Genomic DNA, 15,243 nt, shown 5'->3' with positions numbered 1-15,243 from the left:
ATTAAATTTATTATTAGATAAGTTGTTTTAGTTAAATATAATTTGTTGAATAATTCGTATTTATGAAAGAAACATTTTTTTAAATTCTTTAAAATTATAATTTTCTGAATATATACAAAGTTTTCTAAATTTAAAACCTGTTTTTAAACACCTTTTATAATCTATTAAACTTTAGATTTTAATTAATTGAGCCGTAGCGTGCAATATAACAGAAACGGCGCTCGGGCTGGCTTTTTCCAATCGCAATATTTACTTTGCCAATAAAGAGACTAAACTCTAGTCTTTTGGTCTCTTCTATGCAACTCAAAGTATAAATATTGCGGTTGGGAAAGACAGCCCGCGCGTAGATGCTGTTATTGCACGCTACGGCTCAATTAATTAATAAAATATATAATAATCTTGAGCTTCATTAATCAAATATTTTACATGGTTATAAAATATAAATTATGCCAATTTCTTCATTTATTTGGTTCATTTTTCGGAAAGTGTTACTTTTTAATTGCGATTTTTCAATTAATTTTATTTTAATTATATGAGTTTTTCTATTGAAAGTATTTTATTTCATATATTTAAGCTGCGCAAAATTAATTGTTAAAAATATTAAGAAATTTAAAAATTTGTAAAAAATGTGGTTAATAATCATTTATTCTTCTTTCTATACTTAAAATTTTGTTAAAAAATTATAATTGAGAAATACAAAAATGGTGCAAACTATTTCCTTTTTTCCAAAAAAAAACAGAATTTTGTTGAAAAATTGTGATTGGAAATAGGAATTAAGTATGCAAAATTTGTTTTTCATTTTATAAAAGAAACTTAGAATTTTTTGAAAAAATTGTAATTGAGTAACAGAAAATAACGGTATTTTGTGTTATTTACAGACTGAGAAAATCCGTAAGTGTGATTTTCTGGTATCTATCGATTTAAAGGATATGTATAATATGATTTACTATTATTTTTATAAACAGGTAGGTATCTATTAATTTTTTAGAGTTGGTAAAAAATTAATGAAAAAAGGTCGGCGACACTAAAAAAAAACCTCACTAGTTTACTTGACTACACCAGCGTTCTGTGACTGAAATTGTAACAAAAATAGTTTATAGAAAGGTCAGAATTTCTGACTAAATTTACGTCGTTTTGTGACTATTTTGTTAGTAGGAGATATTTATATTTAAAAGAGTGTTCGACCTAAAATTTCTGGATTAAGTGCGATCTACACAGTTATCGCCCAACAAAAATGGCACTGACCGGTATAAATTGGTTTAAATGACGCGAAAAGGTAAACAATAAAGAAGCACAACTGCACACAACTGTTTCGTTAACGTCGTTCGCGAATGCAAAGCATGAGATAGAAAAGGACAGATATAGCCTTGTATCAGGGTTATTGGGAACGTAATATACCTTCAGGTAAATTAGAAGGAGATGCATACATTCTCTCCTATGACAGAGATATAGGTGGAGTCCCATGACAGCGTTTTGCGTTGCGTCGTAATGGGAGAGAAAAAGACGCAAATATACGTTTGCTGCATTCTCTCTTATTACAACGCAACGCAAAACGCTGTCATGGGACTCCAGCCTTGTACGTTACCTTGACAACCTGCAGACAGGCTTAAGAGCTGTGAGCGCTCCATTATGAATATCTCCATGCTTCTTTCGGTTGAAAAAATAAAGGTTAGGTGTCTTGCTTTCATATATATTGTTTTCCCAATGTTGAAAATATTGAATAATCTAAAACTTGTGAAAACCTTATTATATGTATTAAAATCTTTTGAAAAGTCCAAATATTGTTTTGATAACAAAAAACTCACGGTTTTATAAGTTAACAATAAAGTTTCTTATTTTTTACAGTCAGTGCAAAAAAGATAATCATTCTTGCAGTTTATAAATAATCATCGTTCCGGGTAAACATATTTAATTACTTAAAAATTAACTGACTGAAATTTTAAAAACAATTTTCACTTTGTGTTCTTGGTTTCTGATGGCAATTTTTAAGAATAAAATTAAAATATATTAAAAATAATTTGTATCAGTTCAGTAATAAAATATAATATTGAATATTTAAATTCTCAAGGTTCTTACAGTACTTGAAATGGCTGAAATTTTAATGGACCTTTATTTTTTTCTATAAATTTGAGAAATAGTTTATTTTGATCGTCTGATAAAGTACATAAGATTAGCGATATTAGAACTTTATTGAATTTAACTAAATTTGAGTTTTGAAAATTTCAAATGGAGTTTTTTTTTAAATTACCAGATTTGTTCTTATAACAAGATAAAACTTTAACAATAAACATAAACAATGTTTTTAAAGTTGCCACGTTTCGATGTTTAAACAACTAAAAAATTGGCAAATAATTAGAATAATAAATTAACATAATTTAACAATTTTAACAAAATCAGTTTTCACTTGGTACTCGTATCAAAATGACGTCAATTGTCGCCTGTTTGGTTTTTAATTTGAAATTAATTTATTTTAATTGTTTTATAATTTTATAATTTTGACATAGTTGCAATGTGAATTTTTAGTTTTTTTTTAAACAATCAGGTATTATTTATTTTACAGTTTTTTATGTAAGCATATCTCTAGAACTTTTAACTTTTCAATAAAAATATTCAACAGGTGTTTGTTTTTTAGAATAGAAAACAATTGAAAGTTTATATATTTTATTACTTTTAAAAATAATTGAGTTTCTGCAATCATTTGTATAACTTCTTCAAAATTCCATTTTTCTAGTGTTTTTAACTTAAATTCTTCTATAAATCCATTATTTTTAATAATAAGTTAAATATATATTGACAAATTTAACTAATTTTAGATGATTTTGAATTATTAAAATTTTTCAAAAATCTAAGTTGATTAAAATTTATAATAAAATTAATTCAACATTGAACTTTTATTAAATTTCAAATTGAAACCATTTGAAGTTCATTTATTTGTGAAAATTGTAATTATTTTCAAAATTACTAATTTTATTTAAAAAAGCGAGTAAAAATCAGCCGCGCTCGAATTGTTGATATAGTAAATCATATATTTTAAAGAATTTAATTTTTTTAATTTTAAAAAACATTTTGAAGTACATATAATCGTACTTTTGAAGAATTATTACTAAAATTTTTGGAAAATAATTGAATTTTAAAAAATAATTTAGAATTAGAAAAGAAGTAATTTTTTAAAATTAATTAACGAGTGCAAAGCCTGAAAAATCAAATAAAGAAATGGAATTTTATCTCAAAACATTTCTTTTTACGGATTTTCCCAAATTTCATATAGGTCTGCATTTATTATGGGAAGCGCAGATACAATATCAACTGTTAAAAAATGTATAAATGAAAATGACATTAGTGAAGAATATGGACAAAACTTAAAATTACTGCCTTGCAATGATCAAGTCAAGGAGTTACAAACAATTTTACGTGATAAGTGAGTATTAGAAGAGTGTCAAGTATAATTTCTTTTGTATAATTATTAGAAACATTTTTTCAAACTATAAACTTGGTTTACTCATTTATTTTCAGAAATACTTCAAGAAGTGATTTTAAATTCTACGCAGACAGATTGGTAAATAATTATTTTTTATATTTACTGCATGTAATTTTTTAAATTTCAACAAATTTATCTGTCTGTTTTTTTCATAATTTATATTTTAAACTAATATTTGTTTCATTTTTTCCTTTTAGATTAGGTTAGTAATCGAAGAAAGTTTAAATCAATTACCTTTTTCGAAATGTGTAATAACCACACCAACTGGTGCTAAATATAAAGGACTGAAATACCAAAAAGGAAATTGTGGTGTTTCTATAGTGAGAAGTGGTGAAGCAATGGAACAGGTATCGTAGCTTTTTCTACATTTTCATAAGTGGATAATGATAACAAAACATAATTATTTATGTGAAAAGACGATTGAAATTGTTTTGATGACACTGGTATTTAATAAACTTGAATCACATTAATTAATATCTAAATATTTGTAAAAGGGTCTTCGTGATTGTTGCCGCAGTATAAGGATTGGTAAAATATTAGTTGAAAGCGACATGGATACACACGAAGCGAGAGTAGTGTATGCCAAATTTCCAGACGATATTTCTGACAGAAAAGTCTTGCTAATGTATCCTATTATGAGTTAGTATTTTAAAATTACTTTTATATAAGGTAAAATTTCCTAACTGTTCCCACCCTAGAAAAGTATTAGTATCGAACTCATAATTGATCGAACACCGTGATGCAAGAACCAGACTTAGTTCCTTGAAATTTAATAGTCTGTCTGTTTCTTACATCATCATCTTAGCGAAGACAAAGAACGAAGAGTTTTAAAAATAAAATCAGGCGATTTGCCGTCATTTTTAATTTTGATCAAACTATACAATACGTAAATGCAGTTTCGATGAAAATCAGCAATCATCTCGCGAAACAGTTGCTGACAAACTTTCATATTGGAAAGAGATCTGTATGCTCGAACTTGACCATGACTTTGATGAAAAGGATAAAATTGGTTGTTGTTAGGAGAGAAAAAATTTTTTCTAATTTAAAATTCTAATAATTTGCCATGTTCTATTAATTTTTAAAAAAGATGAAACTTTTGATATTTCTAATTTAAAATTCTAACCAATTTCAAGTAATTTGAAGTAATATTAAAATTCATTATTTATATTATTACGAAACATTGGTTTTTAGGTACTGGTAATACTGTGATAAAAGCCATAGCTGTCTTAAAAGAACACAATGTGAAAGAAGACAACATAATACTTTCCAATTTGTTTTGCACGCCCTTTGCTGCAAAAAGTCTTGTTACTGCATTTCCACAGGTAAGCTATATTTTGTAGATTAATAATAATCCTTATCCGGACAATTTTTTACTCTAATACTAGTCACTAATCACTAGTCACCGAGTACCATGCCTCAAGTAAATGAATTCAATTTTTAAAATATCCGCGATATTGCAATTTCACTGTAAACCATTGAAATGCAGATGATAATATCAATAAGTCTGAGTTGGGTTAAATAAAAAAACACTGTTTTTATGTTCCAGTGGCCCAGCTGGTTGTATTAAAAATTAATTTTGATATTTTTATTTTTTCAGATGAAGATACTTACATCGGAAATTCATTACATAGCACCAAACCATTTCGGACAAAAGTATTTTGGTACAGACTAATTGAATTTAGCAAATATTTTATTGCTAACAACAAAAATGAAATAAACTAAGTAAAATCAATGAATCTTCTAAGAGTATTGAAAAACTAACAGTAAAATATAATACACAAAATGGAAATTTTACAAAATTCAATATACTGTATTTTTTGTGTATGCTGTTAATTGTAGTTAATTATTTATTTTTATGAAATTGTAACCTTTTATATAGATGTAAATTGTTGAGAGATTAAAAGAGAGTAAAAGGGCTTTTTGAATTATTATTTTTTAATTCATTGAAAAATGGTGAACAAACTTGAAAATTTGTAAAAATAATTGATTCTAAGAAATTCGAAAATCAATATCACTATTAAACACTCTTACCTCTACTGCCTGCCTGCCTGCGCAATGAGAGTGAGAGAGAAAAAACATTTAATTTGAATTTTCTGACTCTCTTACTCTTATGTGTTACCATGACAACCTGCATGCAGGCAGGCGGTAGGAGCTGTGCTAGCCCCTTAAGGCTTCCTTTGAGAGGAAGCCAAATTTCTTCAAACTGAGTGAATTTCAAATTGAAAGCTAAAATACTTATTTGAAACGTGATAAAAATTGAAAAAGACGTTATTTTTACAAGGAAAAAGTATAATACGGTTTGCCCATGTACTAATGTGAAACTTTAACCTTTAGAGGGCCGGAAAATTTTTAAAAATTTTACTAGTTTTTTATTAAGTAAAATTAAATAAAAAGTCAATTCGATAAAAATAGTAGTGAAAATTTATGGTGGCCACTATAGTGGCCACCCCGGCCCTCTCAAGGTTAACAACAGTTAAATACACAGGCAACGGCCACACCACGATGAAAAAACCAGTTCTCGTCCGATCACTGAAGTTAAGCATCTTTGGGCGCGGTTAGTACTTGGATGGGTGACCGCTTGGGAATACCGCGTGCTGTTGGCTTATTTTTTTTTTTTTAATTTAATTATTATTTATGTCGTCATGTATTAATACTTAAATTATATTTAAATTCTTATTACATCTAAAATATTTAATAAGAATTACTTTTTTTTTACAAAATATAAACATGATCATTTAGCTTCCTCAATATAATATATACCAATTGCTTAACTTTTTATTATAGAATAATTATTTTAAAGTACCTATTAAGAAACAAATTTACAAAAATACAAAATTTCAATTTTTTGTGAAAAATAGAAATAGCGATTCATTTTACAAATATTGATAAAATATATACTTTACATACATGAATCGATTCGTTTTCATGTCAAGAATGCAATTTTGACAAGAATTAATGAATTTCATGAGTGAGAATATTTAAAATGATTTTAACAAATACTTAAAGGATTATAAAACGAAGATTCAGGAAAAGAATATAAAAACACAATTTTACTTTTTTTCGAATTTATCATATTTAAAATGATAACATTGTTAAATTGAATTGAATTCAACATTTATTTACTTTATGAAGCATCATTTATGAAAAATTGCACTTTTCTGTTATACATAATTAAACCCTAATCATGACATTCAAAAGTAAATCTTTACAAGTAAACTTGGAGAACAAATACAAATTTTGCAATAGAAATAAGTCTCAGGAATATCAGAATTTTGACAACATTCATGTTCTTTGTCACTTGAATTTTCCAGAAAAAAATTTTAATTTTTAAAAACAAATTTGTTCTTTGAACATATGTAAGCGCTTAAAGACATAAACGATAAAGTTAAACTTTTCTGTTCAAAAGCAATTTTTTTTCTGAGAATTAAATCTATTGTGATAATGTACCAAATATTATGGAGAAGTTGACAATAAAATACAAATCATTTATCTTGAAATACATGTTCCAGTAAGAAGAATCTTTTAAAACATATAAAATGTTGAAACTTTTGTTCAAACATTGATATTTTAATTAACAAATAAAGATTTGCGCGCACTGTATAAATAAATCTGTATGTCATTAACGCAGCTGTATTAACGCCGATAACATTTTTATTCGGCAATTCCTTTATTTGGTTATGTCCTAATTTACCTAATTTTGCAAAAAAAGAAATATGTTAAAATAAGCGATAAAAAATAAAGAGAATTTTTTTAGCATACTCCATACCAAATAGGACATTATTTATTTACTCTTCCGTCTCTTGGTCGCCTGGTGTGTCTTCATTTGTTTCCCCAACCTTTTCAACATGTTCAATATCCTCTTCGGAAATGTCTTTTACTTCGCTTTCTGAATCTCTACGTTCGGAATTACCAGATGCTCTTTCTTCTTCGTTTACTACTGATGTTCTTCTTTCCTCCATGCTGTCAACACAGGGACAAACAGACTTAAATATTTTTGTTTTATTTCTCTCGAACACTTTTTTTTTAGTCTGTAGTTTGGTTTGAACAGCCAAGCAGTAAGCAAACTTCTTCGAAATTCCATATAGGAATTATATTCGTAAATTTGAAGCTAATTCTTTCAGATAATACTTTTTTTTCTATTTTATATCGTTTCCCGAATAAATTTCTCAAATATTTATAAATAGTTAAGGATGAAAAATGCGTGCAAAATTTTGTAAGACAAAATTAACTTTCCTCTGTACTTCTTCATGATTAGCTTTATAATCACCTTTCTGTTATTGCTGTAGCATCGTCTTTGTCTGTGGATGGCTGCAAGAATAATAAAAATATCAAATTACAAAAACTTTTATTACTGTCGTTAATTAAAAATTTATTAAAGAATTTAGTTTACAGGCTTCGTACTCGATAATTAATTTCAAAAAGAGTAGCAAAAAGCAGCTTTAAAACTAAAAAAGAGTAGTAAGAAAGTAGTTATCGAAAAATTAAATTTCACGTCTCAATTTTTTCATAATTTCTATAAATTGAATTATATACAAAAATTGAATAATTTTTTTAAATAAATATTTAAATAGGGTAAACCAGACAGTAGTCGGCCACAGGCTCAAAAACCTTTAAAAACAATATTTTTTTCGATTGCAAAATAATGTATAGGGTCATTAACAATAATACTACCAACGTTTAGCAAAAAAAAAAATTTTTTTATCTCATATGGATTTGTAGTTATTCAAAATTTAGAGGTGGCCGACTACTGCCTAGTTATATTTTAAATGATTTCAATGTAAAGTCTTTTCGAAATGTAACTATTTCTAAAAATTACAACTGTGATTCTTCCAAAATTCAATCATTTTTTTTTGTTGAAATGTTTAAATTAAAATATTTAAAACTTTAATCATTTGATTTCAAAATAAAAATTTAAATATTATTAGCTTTACAACAATTAAAATTAAAACTATTTTTTAATTGAAACAAAAATAAAACAATTTTAGTAGATGAGTACGAGGTCTGTGTTGGTAAATTGATTTTAATAAAATCGAATACCATAAAATTGGGCAAAGCCGTTAGTATAAAAGAAATTCACATAAAAGTATATTTTATTGCTTTCCTGTTGCATCTGTCTTTTATTTTATCGTACTTTTCACATATATCTATAAAATATTATTCAATGTAAAACATATTATTTACTTTATAAAATTTATATTGTATAATAATTTTTATATTCATTCTTTCATTCATTCTGTCCGCATCTGAAGTCAGTCATTTATACTTATGTTCTTGGTTCTTATTATTTGTTTTGTGACATACATTATAATTCACAAACCAAAATCATGCAAATTTTTTTCATTTTAATCCTATAAAAAATTTTTCCAAATTTAAATTATACAAGTTTTTTCTTTATTTATAAAAAACTATTACAAAAATCGTTAACAAATTGTTATTAAGAAATGGAAAATATAACCATTGCCAGTTTTTAAAATTTTGTCTCTTGAAACACAAATTAAAAATTTTTATTTAGTTTTAGAAATAAAAATTTTGAAAATAACTTTCCTCTTATGAATTAAAATTTTTTATAAAAATATAAGAGATTTTCAAAAATATGAATTTTTAATCAAAGAATTGACCTTTACATTACTATTTTATATTGAGTATTAATTTAAATTTAAAATAGTTAAATAAATTAATATTAATGAAATCTTTTCTTCTCACAAGTGGTTAAAAGAAAACGACATCTTTATTTTAATAAGAAATCATTTTCTTACAATTTTTTAAGCTTTTGATGTTATAAAAATAAAATTTCAGCTAATAATATACTTTGAAGTAAAACAATTTAATGCTGTAATAAAAAACAATGTCACAATATTAAGATAAGAACTGTATAACTGCATATTACTTAAAATTTTTTGGCACTGAAAAAGTAAGGTAACTATTAAAATTTTATGTGAAAAATTCCTCGGTATTATCTCTTTTAAATTAAAAATTTTGTTATTTTGCAAAGGAATTAAATTTTAATATTAATTCGGCGATAACAAACAAATTTTTGAAGTACATAACACGTACAGATTGTTAATTTTTTTTCATAAAATTGGAAATTTATTGATTTTTTAATCTAAATAACTTTTAACTTGAAAAATATAACAAAAATTATTTCATTTTCAATAAACTGATGAAATTCTGTAAAGAATTTTATTGCAATAACTTATTTATTTAAACAATGATAGTAAGTTAAATTTTATTTTCACAGTTTTACGAAATTTAGCGAGGAATTTAAAAAGTGTCCGACTAAAGCCTAATATTTACCGTATAATCTAAAACATTAATATTAATATTTTCAGGTAAGCAGAAATTTCCGATTATTTAAAAATGATAGTATTTGGTTAACGAAGTTAGCATGCATAAAATTAAGTATTATTATCGTTACCTCTCGACTAGATGTGTTACCATTCTGATGAACTTCTTTGTTTTGGGACTTGGAATTCAACGTGACTTCCGCTGTGCTGATGGAAATTGATAATTTGAGAAACTGTTCCAATTCATCATTCTCATTAGCCAAATCAAAACCTTCATAATCCTGGAACACAGATATTATACGTAAAACAATTTTAGGTCAAGTAAACGTTATACTCGGAAGTTTTTGCGGTAGCTGAATACGAATTTCACCTTAGTTTTCAAAAACTCCCGACTATAACGTTTCAGGCAATTCCGATAAATTTTTAACAAATTCCTCAGCCATATTAAAATCCTGACGATTTTATTAATAAACATGTTTAAAAAAAGAACAGTTGAAATTAATAGTAAAGAGTCACTTAATACCAACGTCAATAATAATAATAATGATAATGATAACAATTGCAATAAAATTAAAGATAAGATAGTAGTTTTTCCATATTATGAAAAAATATCAGAAATTATTAAGAGACTGTTAGTTATAACGAAATTAAACGATGGCAGAATAAAAAAAATTAACGTTAAAATTTTTAATTTACATACCCCACAGTAGTCATCTTCATTGAATATTTGAGGAGGTAACGGATATTTACTATCCCTTGCAGTACTCATAGTTTGCATAAATTCCTTTTCATCTTCTTTGCCAGGTTCAGTAATGTCAATTACTTCGTATACTACATTCTTACTATCAAGAATCATCAATACTCTTTGTTGTCTTTTCTTCACCTAAAATAAATTAAAAACTTGTCAACTTATCCATTCAATAATAAATTCTTTAAACATTTATAAAATCGATTTCAATTAAAATTAAAAATCCAATGACAAAAATTGAGATAATATACAAATTTAAATGATTGACTTTAATGAAATTGTCCTTTTTTGAGTTGCTCATTTCGATGACTGTGAATCGAAAGTAGGTAAACTTAAACATTTTAAATTTCTGAAAATAATTAAATTAATCGAATAATTTAATTGGAATTATATTGAAAAAAATAATTCACGTTTTGTAAAGAATTTTATAAAATTTGTTGAAACTAATTGTATTTCTTGGAATGGGGGAATAGGCTTGGTTGTGGTTTTTAAAAAAGTTCTTTGTGAATTTTCAAATTCTTTTGTTTACAATTTAATTTTACGAAATTTCGATTATTCTGACATTCTTCAATTAAATATGTTAAAAATTGAAAACTTCAAATAATTAAAAAAATTCCATTAACCCTTAAACCGCACCCTGGGTGTGCGACACCCATATTCTAGCTTTTTACTCTAATATCTCGTTTAAAGTCGTAAAAATTGAACATATGTCGCTATTGGACGACACATTTTGTACTTAACTTTATGTTCCGTGAGGGACATTAGTCTCCCAAGTGTCTTTGTGTATTTGATAACTTTATGAAATTAACAGCGAAAAATTTCTGGGTGGCTGATACCCAGTTTTCGGTTTAAGGTGATTTCAGTAGTTTTAAAAAACATTTTTTTCATATTAAGATTAAATAAATCATTATGAAACTTATTTTCCTTCAAAATAGATGTACTGAGCTACATAAGATAATTTTTCTGAACCATAATATCCTTTTCCAGCTTGGACACACAGCTTGAACACACTTTAAAGTCCCCGGGTGTCGCACACCCAGTGTGCGGTTTAAGGATGGATTCGGAAGTGTGCAGTTTAAGGGTTAAACTTATTGAGAAAAATTAATTCTATAGAATTCTTAATTAAAAGTATTTATTTTTCGAGAAATTTCATGAAAATTGTATTAAAAATAATTGAAAGTCTGCCAAGAATTTTATTAAAAGTTTTGAAAAACAATATTGAATTTCAAAGAAAAATTTTAATATTTAAAAAGATAATTGAAATTTTGATGAGAATTTTTGTAAATTTTTAAACATAATTTGATTTCTGCGAAAAATTTTATTAAAATTATTTTGAAAACAATTGAATTGTTACTGAAAGAATTTCATTAAAATTTTTAAAAATAATTTTATTCTTTAAAGAAATTTAATTAAAAATGTATTACCTAAAAATAATACTTAAATTCTAATAAATAAATTGTAGCAAAACGAAGTTGAAGTCCACAACGTTTATCAACGGAAAAAATGTATTTAATGCATTCAAGTATTTTTTTTAATTTAATATTTAATTGTACAATAATTATTATCAAAACATAAACATCAATCTTTTTTTTCTAAATATATTTGTGGCAATATTGCTGCGTAATCTTTAATTAATTTACTTAGTGAACAATTTTTTTTCGTTGATCAACGTTGTGGACTTCAATTTGGTTTTAACTAAAATTCTTCTATAAATCCATTATTTTTAATAATCAATTAAATATTTAAAAAATTAACTAATTTCAGAAGAATTTTAGTTTTTAAAATTTTCTTTAAATCTAAGTTGTTTTATATTTCTAATTAAATTAATTTAAAATTGAAATTTTACAAAATTTGAAATCAATATCTTTTGAAGTTTATCTACTTATGAAAATTGTAAACGCAATTCTTTTAAAATTGAATTAATTTTGAAATATTTAAGTGAAATTAGATTTCAAGAATAAACACAATAACTTTAGAAAACAACAATTTTCCAGGATTTCGATGATCCCTTTTCGACGCGCGGCTTCAATTTCGTAAACGAAATTGTGATTGAGAAACAGAAAATATGTAAAATAGTTTCTATTTCTTAATCTTAAGTTTTTTTAACAACTTTCCAACTTTTATCAAAATTATGGAATTTTACAAATTTTTGGAAAATAAATATTAGAAAAACTTTTTTTAGAAAACTGATTTCATTAGAAATCGTTTATTTTTAAACAAAAAGAATTAGAAAATAGTTTTTAAAAAAAGAGAAATTCGCCCATATGAAATTTTTTATACATATTCCGTACTCTAAGCATGAACTTAAAACTGCGCTGACGAAAGAAAAAAAATTCAATTGTAGTTTCATATTTCGCAAGTAATGCATTTTTTCGGAAGTTCTACAAATAATTTTATAATGCTTATATAATTATATTCGAGTAATATTTCTCAAGTGATGTTACTTATTTTATTTTTTTACCAAAAAATATTATAAAATATTTGAGGTTTTTGATCTGATAGACATTTAAATAATTTTTCGTATTGTTTGAAATATTTTATTTAAAAATTGAGGTTATGTTATAAATCCTTTTATGCATATACCGGATTTAAAACTTGATTGAAACTGTACAATGTTCCTCTATAAAGAGAAAGCAAAAGAAATTTCTCTTTAATCAAAAAAGACGAAATTCTCTGTTATCACTGGTTGCATTGCGCTCAAAAACCGAACATTCTACTTTCATTATTCGTCCCATATATAGTATATATCGAGATAAATACCTGGGCAGTGATAATGAATTTATTTTTCTCGCTGAATATGTACCATATTGACATTGAGAGTGCGAGCTTTTTCAACTACACAATCATTGGGGTAAATTTAGGAAATAAAATGTATTTACTTACTTCTTTATTGCCACTGATTCCAGAAACATAAATTTTGACAACCATTTTTGCAAGATGATGAGTTTGTTGTCAAATACGGTCAACAGCAATATTAGTCTACTTAGCAACAAGAGTTCCGTGAATGAGAAATTAAAAATCGATGCAGTTACTTAATACTGAACAGCTAATAATAAACACAATATTTTAGATATATTTCAGTCCTCTAAACTTTTGCAATAAATCTCGTCTTAAAATATTAATCACTGTGTTTTATAAAATTCCAGACTCTAGATAACATACCAAACAGTGGTGCCACTCCCGTTGCGGTTAAACATGAGTTTTGCAGCAACTTTGGTTTTATGGTCAAAAACTCTGTAGGTCTGGTCATGTTAAAGGCGCTTGCACACTTCCAAATTTTTAGGCGAGCAGCGAATTTTCACGGCCTTGAAATGCACATTACTAAATATGATTGGCTCTAACAAAGTACATTTTCACGCAGCTTTTTGTAGAGCCAATCATATTTAGTAATATGAGTTTCAAGGCCATGAAAATTCGCTGCTCGCCTAAAAATTTGGAAGTGTGCAAGCCTTAAGGCGCTTGCACACTTCCAAATTTTTAGGCGAGCAGCGAATTTTCACGGCCTTGAAATGCACATTACTAAATATGATTGGCACTGACAAAAGTACATTTTCACGCAGCTTTTTGTAGAGCCAATCATATTTAGTAATGTGAGTTTCAAGGCCATGAAAATTCGCTGCTCGCCCAAAATTTTGGAAGTGTGCAAGCGCCTTTAAGGTGCTTCTATACCTCTGGTGGATTGGTCAAGCAATCGGCTCGATGAATTTTCACGGTCGGAAAATGTACTTTCATGGCGGGTATTTTTGAATAAGTAAATGTTAAAAAGGTTTTTACTTGAAAATTTATTTAAAAAAATGATTTTATCATAGAAATTTTTTTGAAATTTATGTTAAAAAACATGTTTTATTTTAAAAGTTATCAAATTTTAATTCAAAATGTTTTAATTTTCCAAAGAAGAGTAAAAAGCCTAATGTTTTTGAAATGCTAGTACAGACGGTACAGACTGTTTGTTATGAATGTACATAACCTAGCGTTGTGTTGTCTGTTCATTATTATTTAATATAATTAAATCATTAAATTTAGAATATAATAATATCACAAGCACGACAACACAACGCTAGGTTATGTACATTCATAACAAACAGTCTGTACCGTCTGTACTAGCATTTCAAAAACATTAGGCTTTTTACACTTCTTTGGAAAATTAAAACATTTTGAATTAAAATTTGATAACTTTTAAAATAAAACATGTTTTTTAACATAAATTTCAAAAGAATTTCTATGATAAAATCATTTTTTTAAATAAATTTTCAAGTAAAAACCTTTTCAACATTTACTTATTCAAAAATACCCGCCATGAAAGTACATTTTCCGACCGTGAAAATTCATCGAGCCGATTGCTTGACCAATCCACCGGAGGTATAGAAGCACCTTTAAGGCGCTTGCACACTTCCAAAATTTTGGGCGAGCAGCGAATTTTCATGGCCTTGAAACTCATATTACTAAATATGATTGGCTCTACAAAAAGCTGCGTGAAAATGTACTTTGTCAGAGCCAATCATGTTTAGTAATGTGCATTTCAAGGCCGTGAAAATTCGCTGCTCGCCTAAAAATTTGGAAGTGTGCAAGCGCCTTTAGGCTGCGGTTACACCTCTGCAGGCTGCCTGCCTGCGCAGGCAGGAGCAACGAGAGTAAAAGAAAAGTTCGAAGTCACTGACTCTCTTACTCTTGTACGTTACCATGACAACCTGCAGGCAGGCAGGCTGCCTGCAGAGGTGTAACCGCAGCCTTAC

General features: G+C 26.7%; 2 protein-coding genes and 1 non-coding gene across 5 annotated transcripts; 2 read left to right on the top strand and 1 right to left on the bottom strand.

Annotated features, from left to right (window-relative positions):
- The first annotated feature begins 1,674 nt into the window (after nt 1–1,674).
- On the top strand, nt 1,675–5,395 carry LOC122499865 (uracil phosphoribosyltransferase homolog). The gene is made up of 7 exons (XM_043608408.1): nt 1,675–1,898; nt 3,269–3,418; nt 3,514–3,556; nt 3,676–3,825; nt 3,973–4,117; nt 4,670–4,800; nt 5,076–5,395. The coding sequence occupies exons 2-7, from the start codon at nt 3,282–3,284 to the stop codon at nt 5,148–5,150; spliced, it is 681 nt and encodes a 226-aa protein (XP_043464343.1). The 5' UTR covers nt 1,675–1,898; nt 3,269–3,281; the 3' UTR covers nt 5,151–5,395.
- Nucleotides 5,396–5,962: 567 nt separating this feature from the next.
- LOC122499892 lies at nt 5,963–6,081 on the top strand. Its single transcript, XR_006301397.1, has one exon. It is a non-coding gene; the product is annotated as a 5S ribosomal RNA (ribosomal RNA).
- Nucleotides 6,082–6,526: 445 nt separating this feature from the next.
- LOC122499863 (SH3 domain-binding glutamic acid-rich protein homolog) lies at nt 6,527–13,823 on the bottom strand. Of its 3 annotated transcripts, XM_043608404.1 has the most exons (7): nt 13,673–13,823; nt 13,394–13,556; nt 10,463–10,645; nt 9,894–10,043; nt 7,746–7,786; nt 7,245–7,438; nt 6,527–7,169 (listed from the first exon to the last, which is right to left on the bottom strand). In XM_043608404.1, the coding sequence occupies exons 2-6, from the start codon at nt 13,436–13,438 to the stop codon at nt 7,264–7,266; spliced, it is 594 nt and encodes a 197-aa protein (XP_043464339.1). In that variant the 5' UTR covers nt 13,439–13,556; nt 13,673–13,823; the 3' UTR covers nt 6,527–7,169; nt 7,245–7,263. The 3 variants fall into 3 exon arrangements, with proteins under 3 accessions (XP_043464339.1, XP_043464338.1, XP_043464340.1); XM_043608403.1 differs by lacking the exon at nt 13,673–13,823 and having other exon boundaries at nt 13,394–13,666; XM_043608405.1 differs by lacking the exon at nt 13,673–13,823 and having other exon boundaries at nt 7,268–7,438; nt 13,394–13,666.
- Between the last annotated feature and the right edge of the window lie 1,420 nt (nt 13,824–15,243).

This window comes from Leptopilina heterotoma, unplaced genomic scaffold, assembly GCF_015476425.1.
Source record: "Leptopilina heterotoma isolate Lh14 unplaced genomic scaffold, ASM1547642v1 Lhet_177, whole genome shotgun sequence".
Classification (NCBI taxonomy): Eukaryota; Metazoa; Arthropoda; class Insecta; order Hymenoptera; family Figitidae; genus Leptopilina; species Leptopilina heterotoma.
Note: the sequence above shows the minus strand (reverse complement) of the source record. Positions and strands in the feature narration are given on the sequence as shown.

Bases quoted from the DNA above. Each gene is read 5' to 3' on its own strand.
- LOC122499865 (XM_043608408.1), top strand. From the start codon at position 3,282: ATGGGAAGCGCAGATACAATATCAACTGTTAAAAAATGTATAAATGAA. The intron at 3,557-3,675 runs GTAAATAATTAT...TTTTCCTTTTAG, and splicing joins AATTCTACGCAGACAGATTG to ATTAGGTTAGTAATCGAAGA. The intron at 3,826-3,972 runs GTATCGTAGCTT...TATTTGTAAAAG, and splicing joins GTGGTGAAGCAATGGAACAG to GGTCTTCGTGATTGTTGCCG.
- LOC122499863 (XM_043608404.1), bottom strand. From the start codon at position 13,438: ATGGTTGTCAAAATTTATGTTTCTGGAATCAGTGGCAATAAAGAA. The intron at 10,044-10,462 runs GTATGTAAATTA...TCTGTGTTCCAG, and splicing joins ATGAAGATGACTACTGTGGG to GATTATGAAGGTTTTGATTT. The intron at 7,439-7,745 runs GTGATTATAAAG...CTGTGTTGACAG, and splicing joins GCTACAGCAATAACAGAAAG to CATGGAGGAAAGAAGAACAT.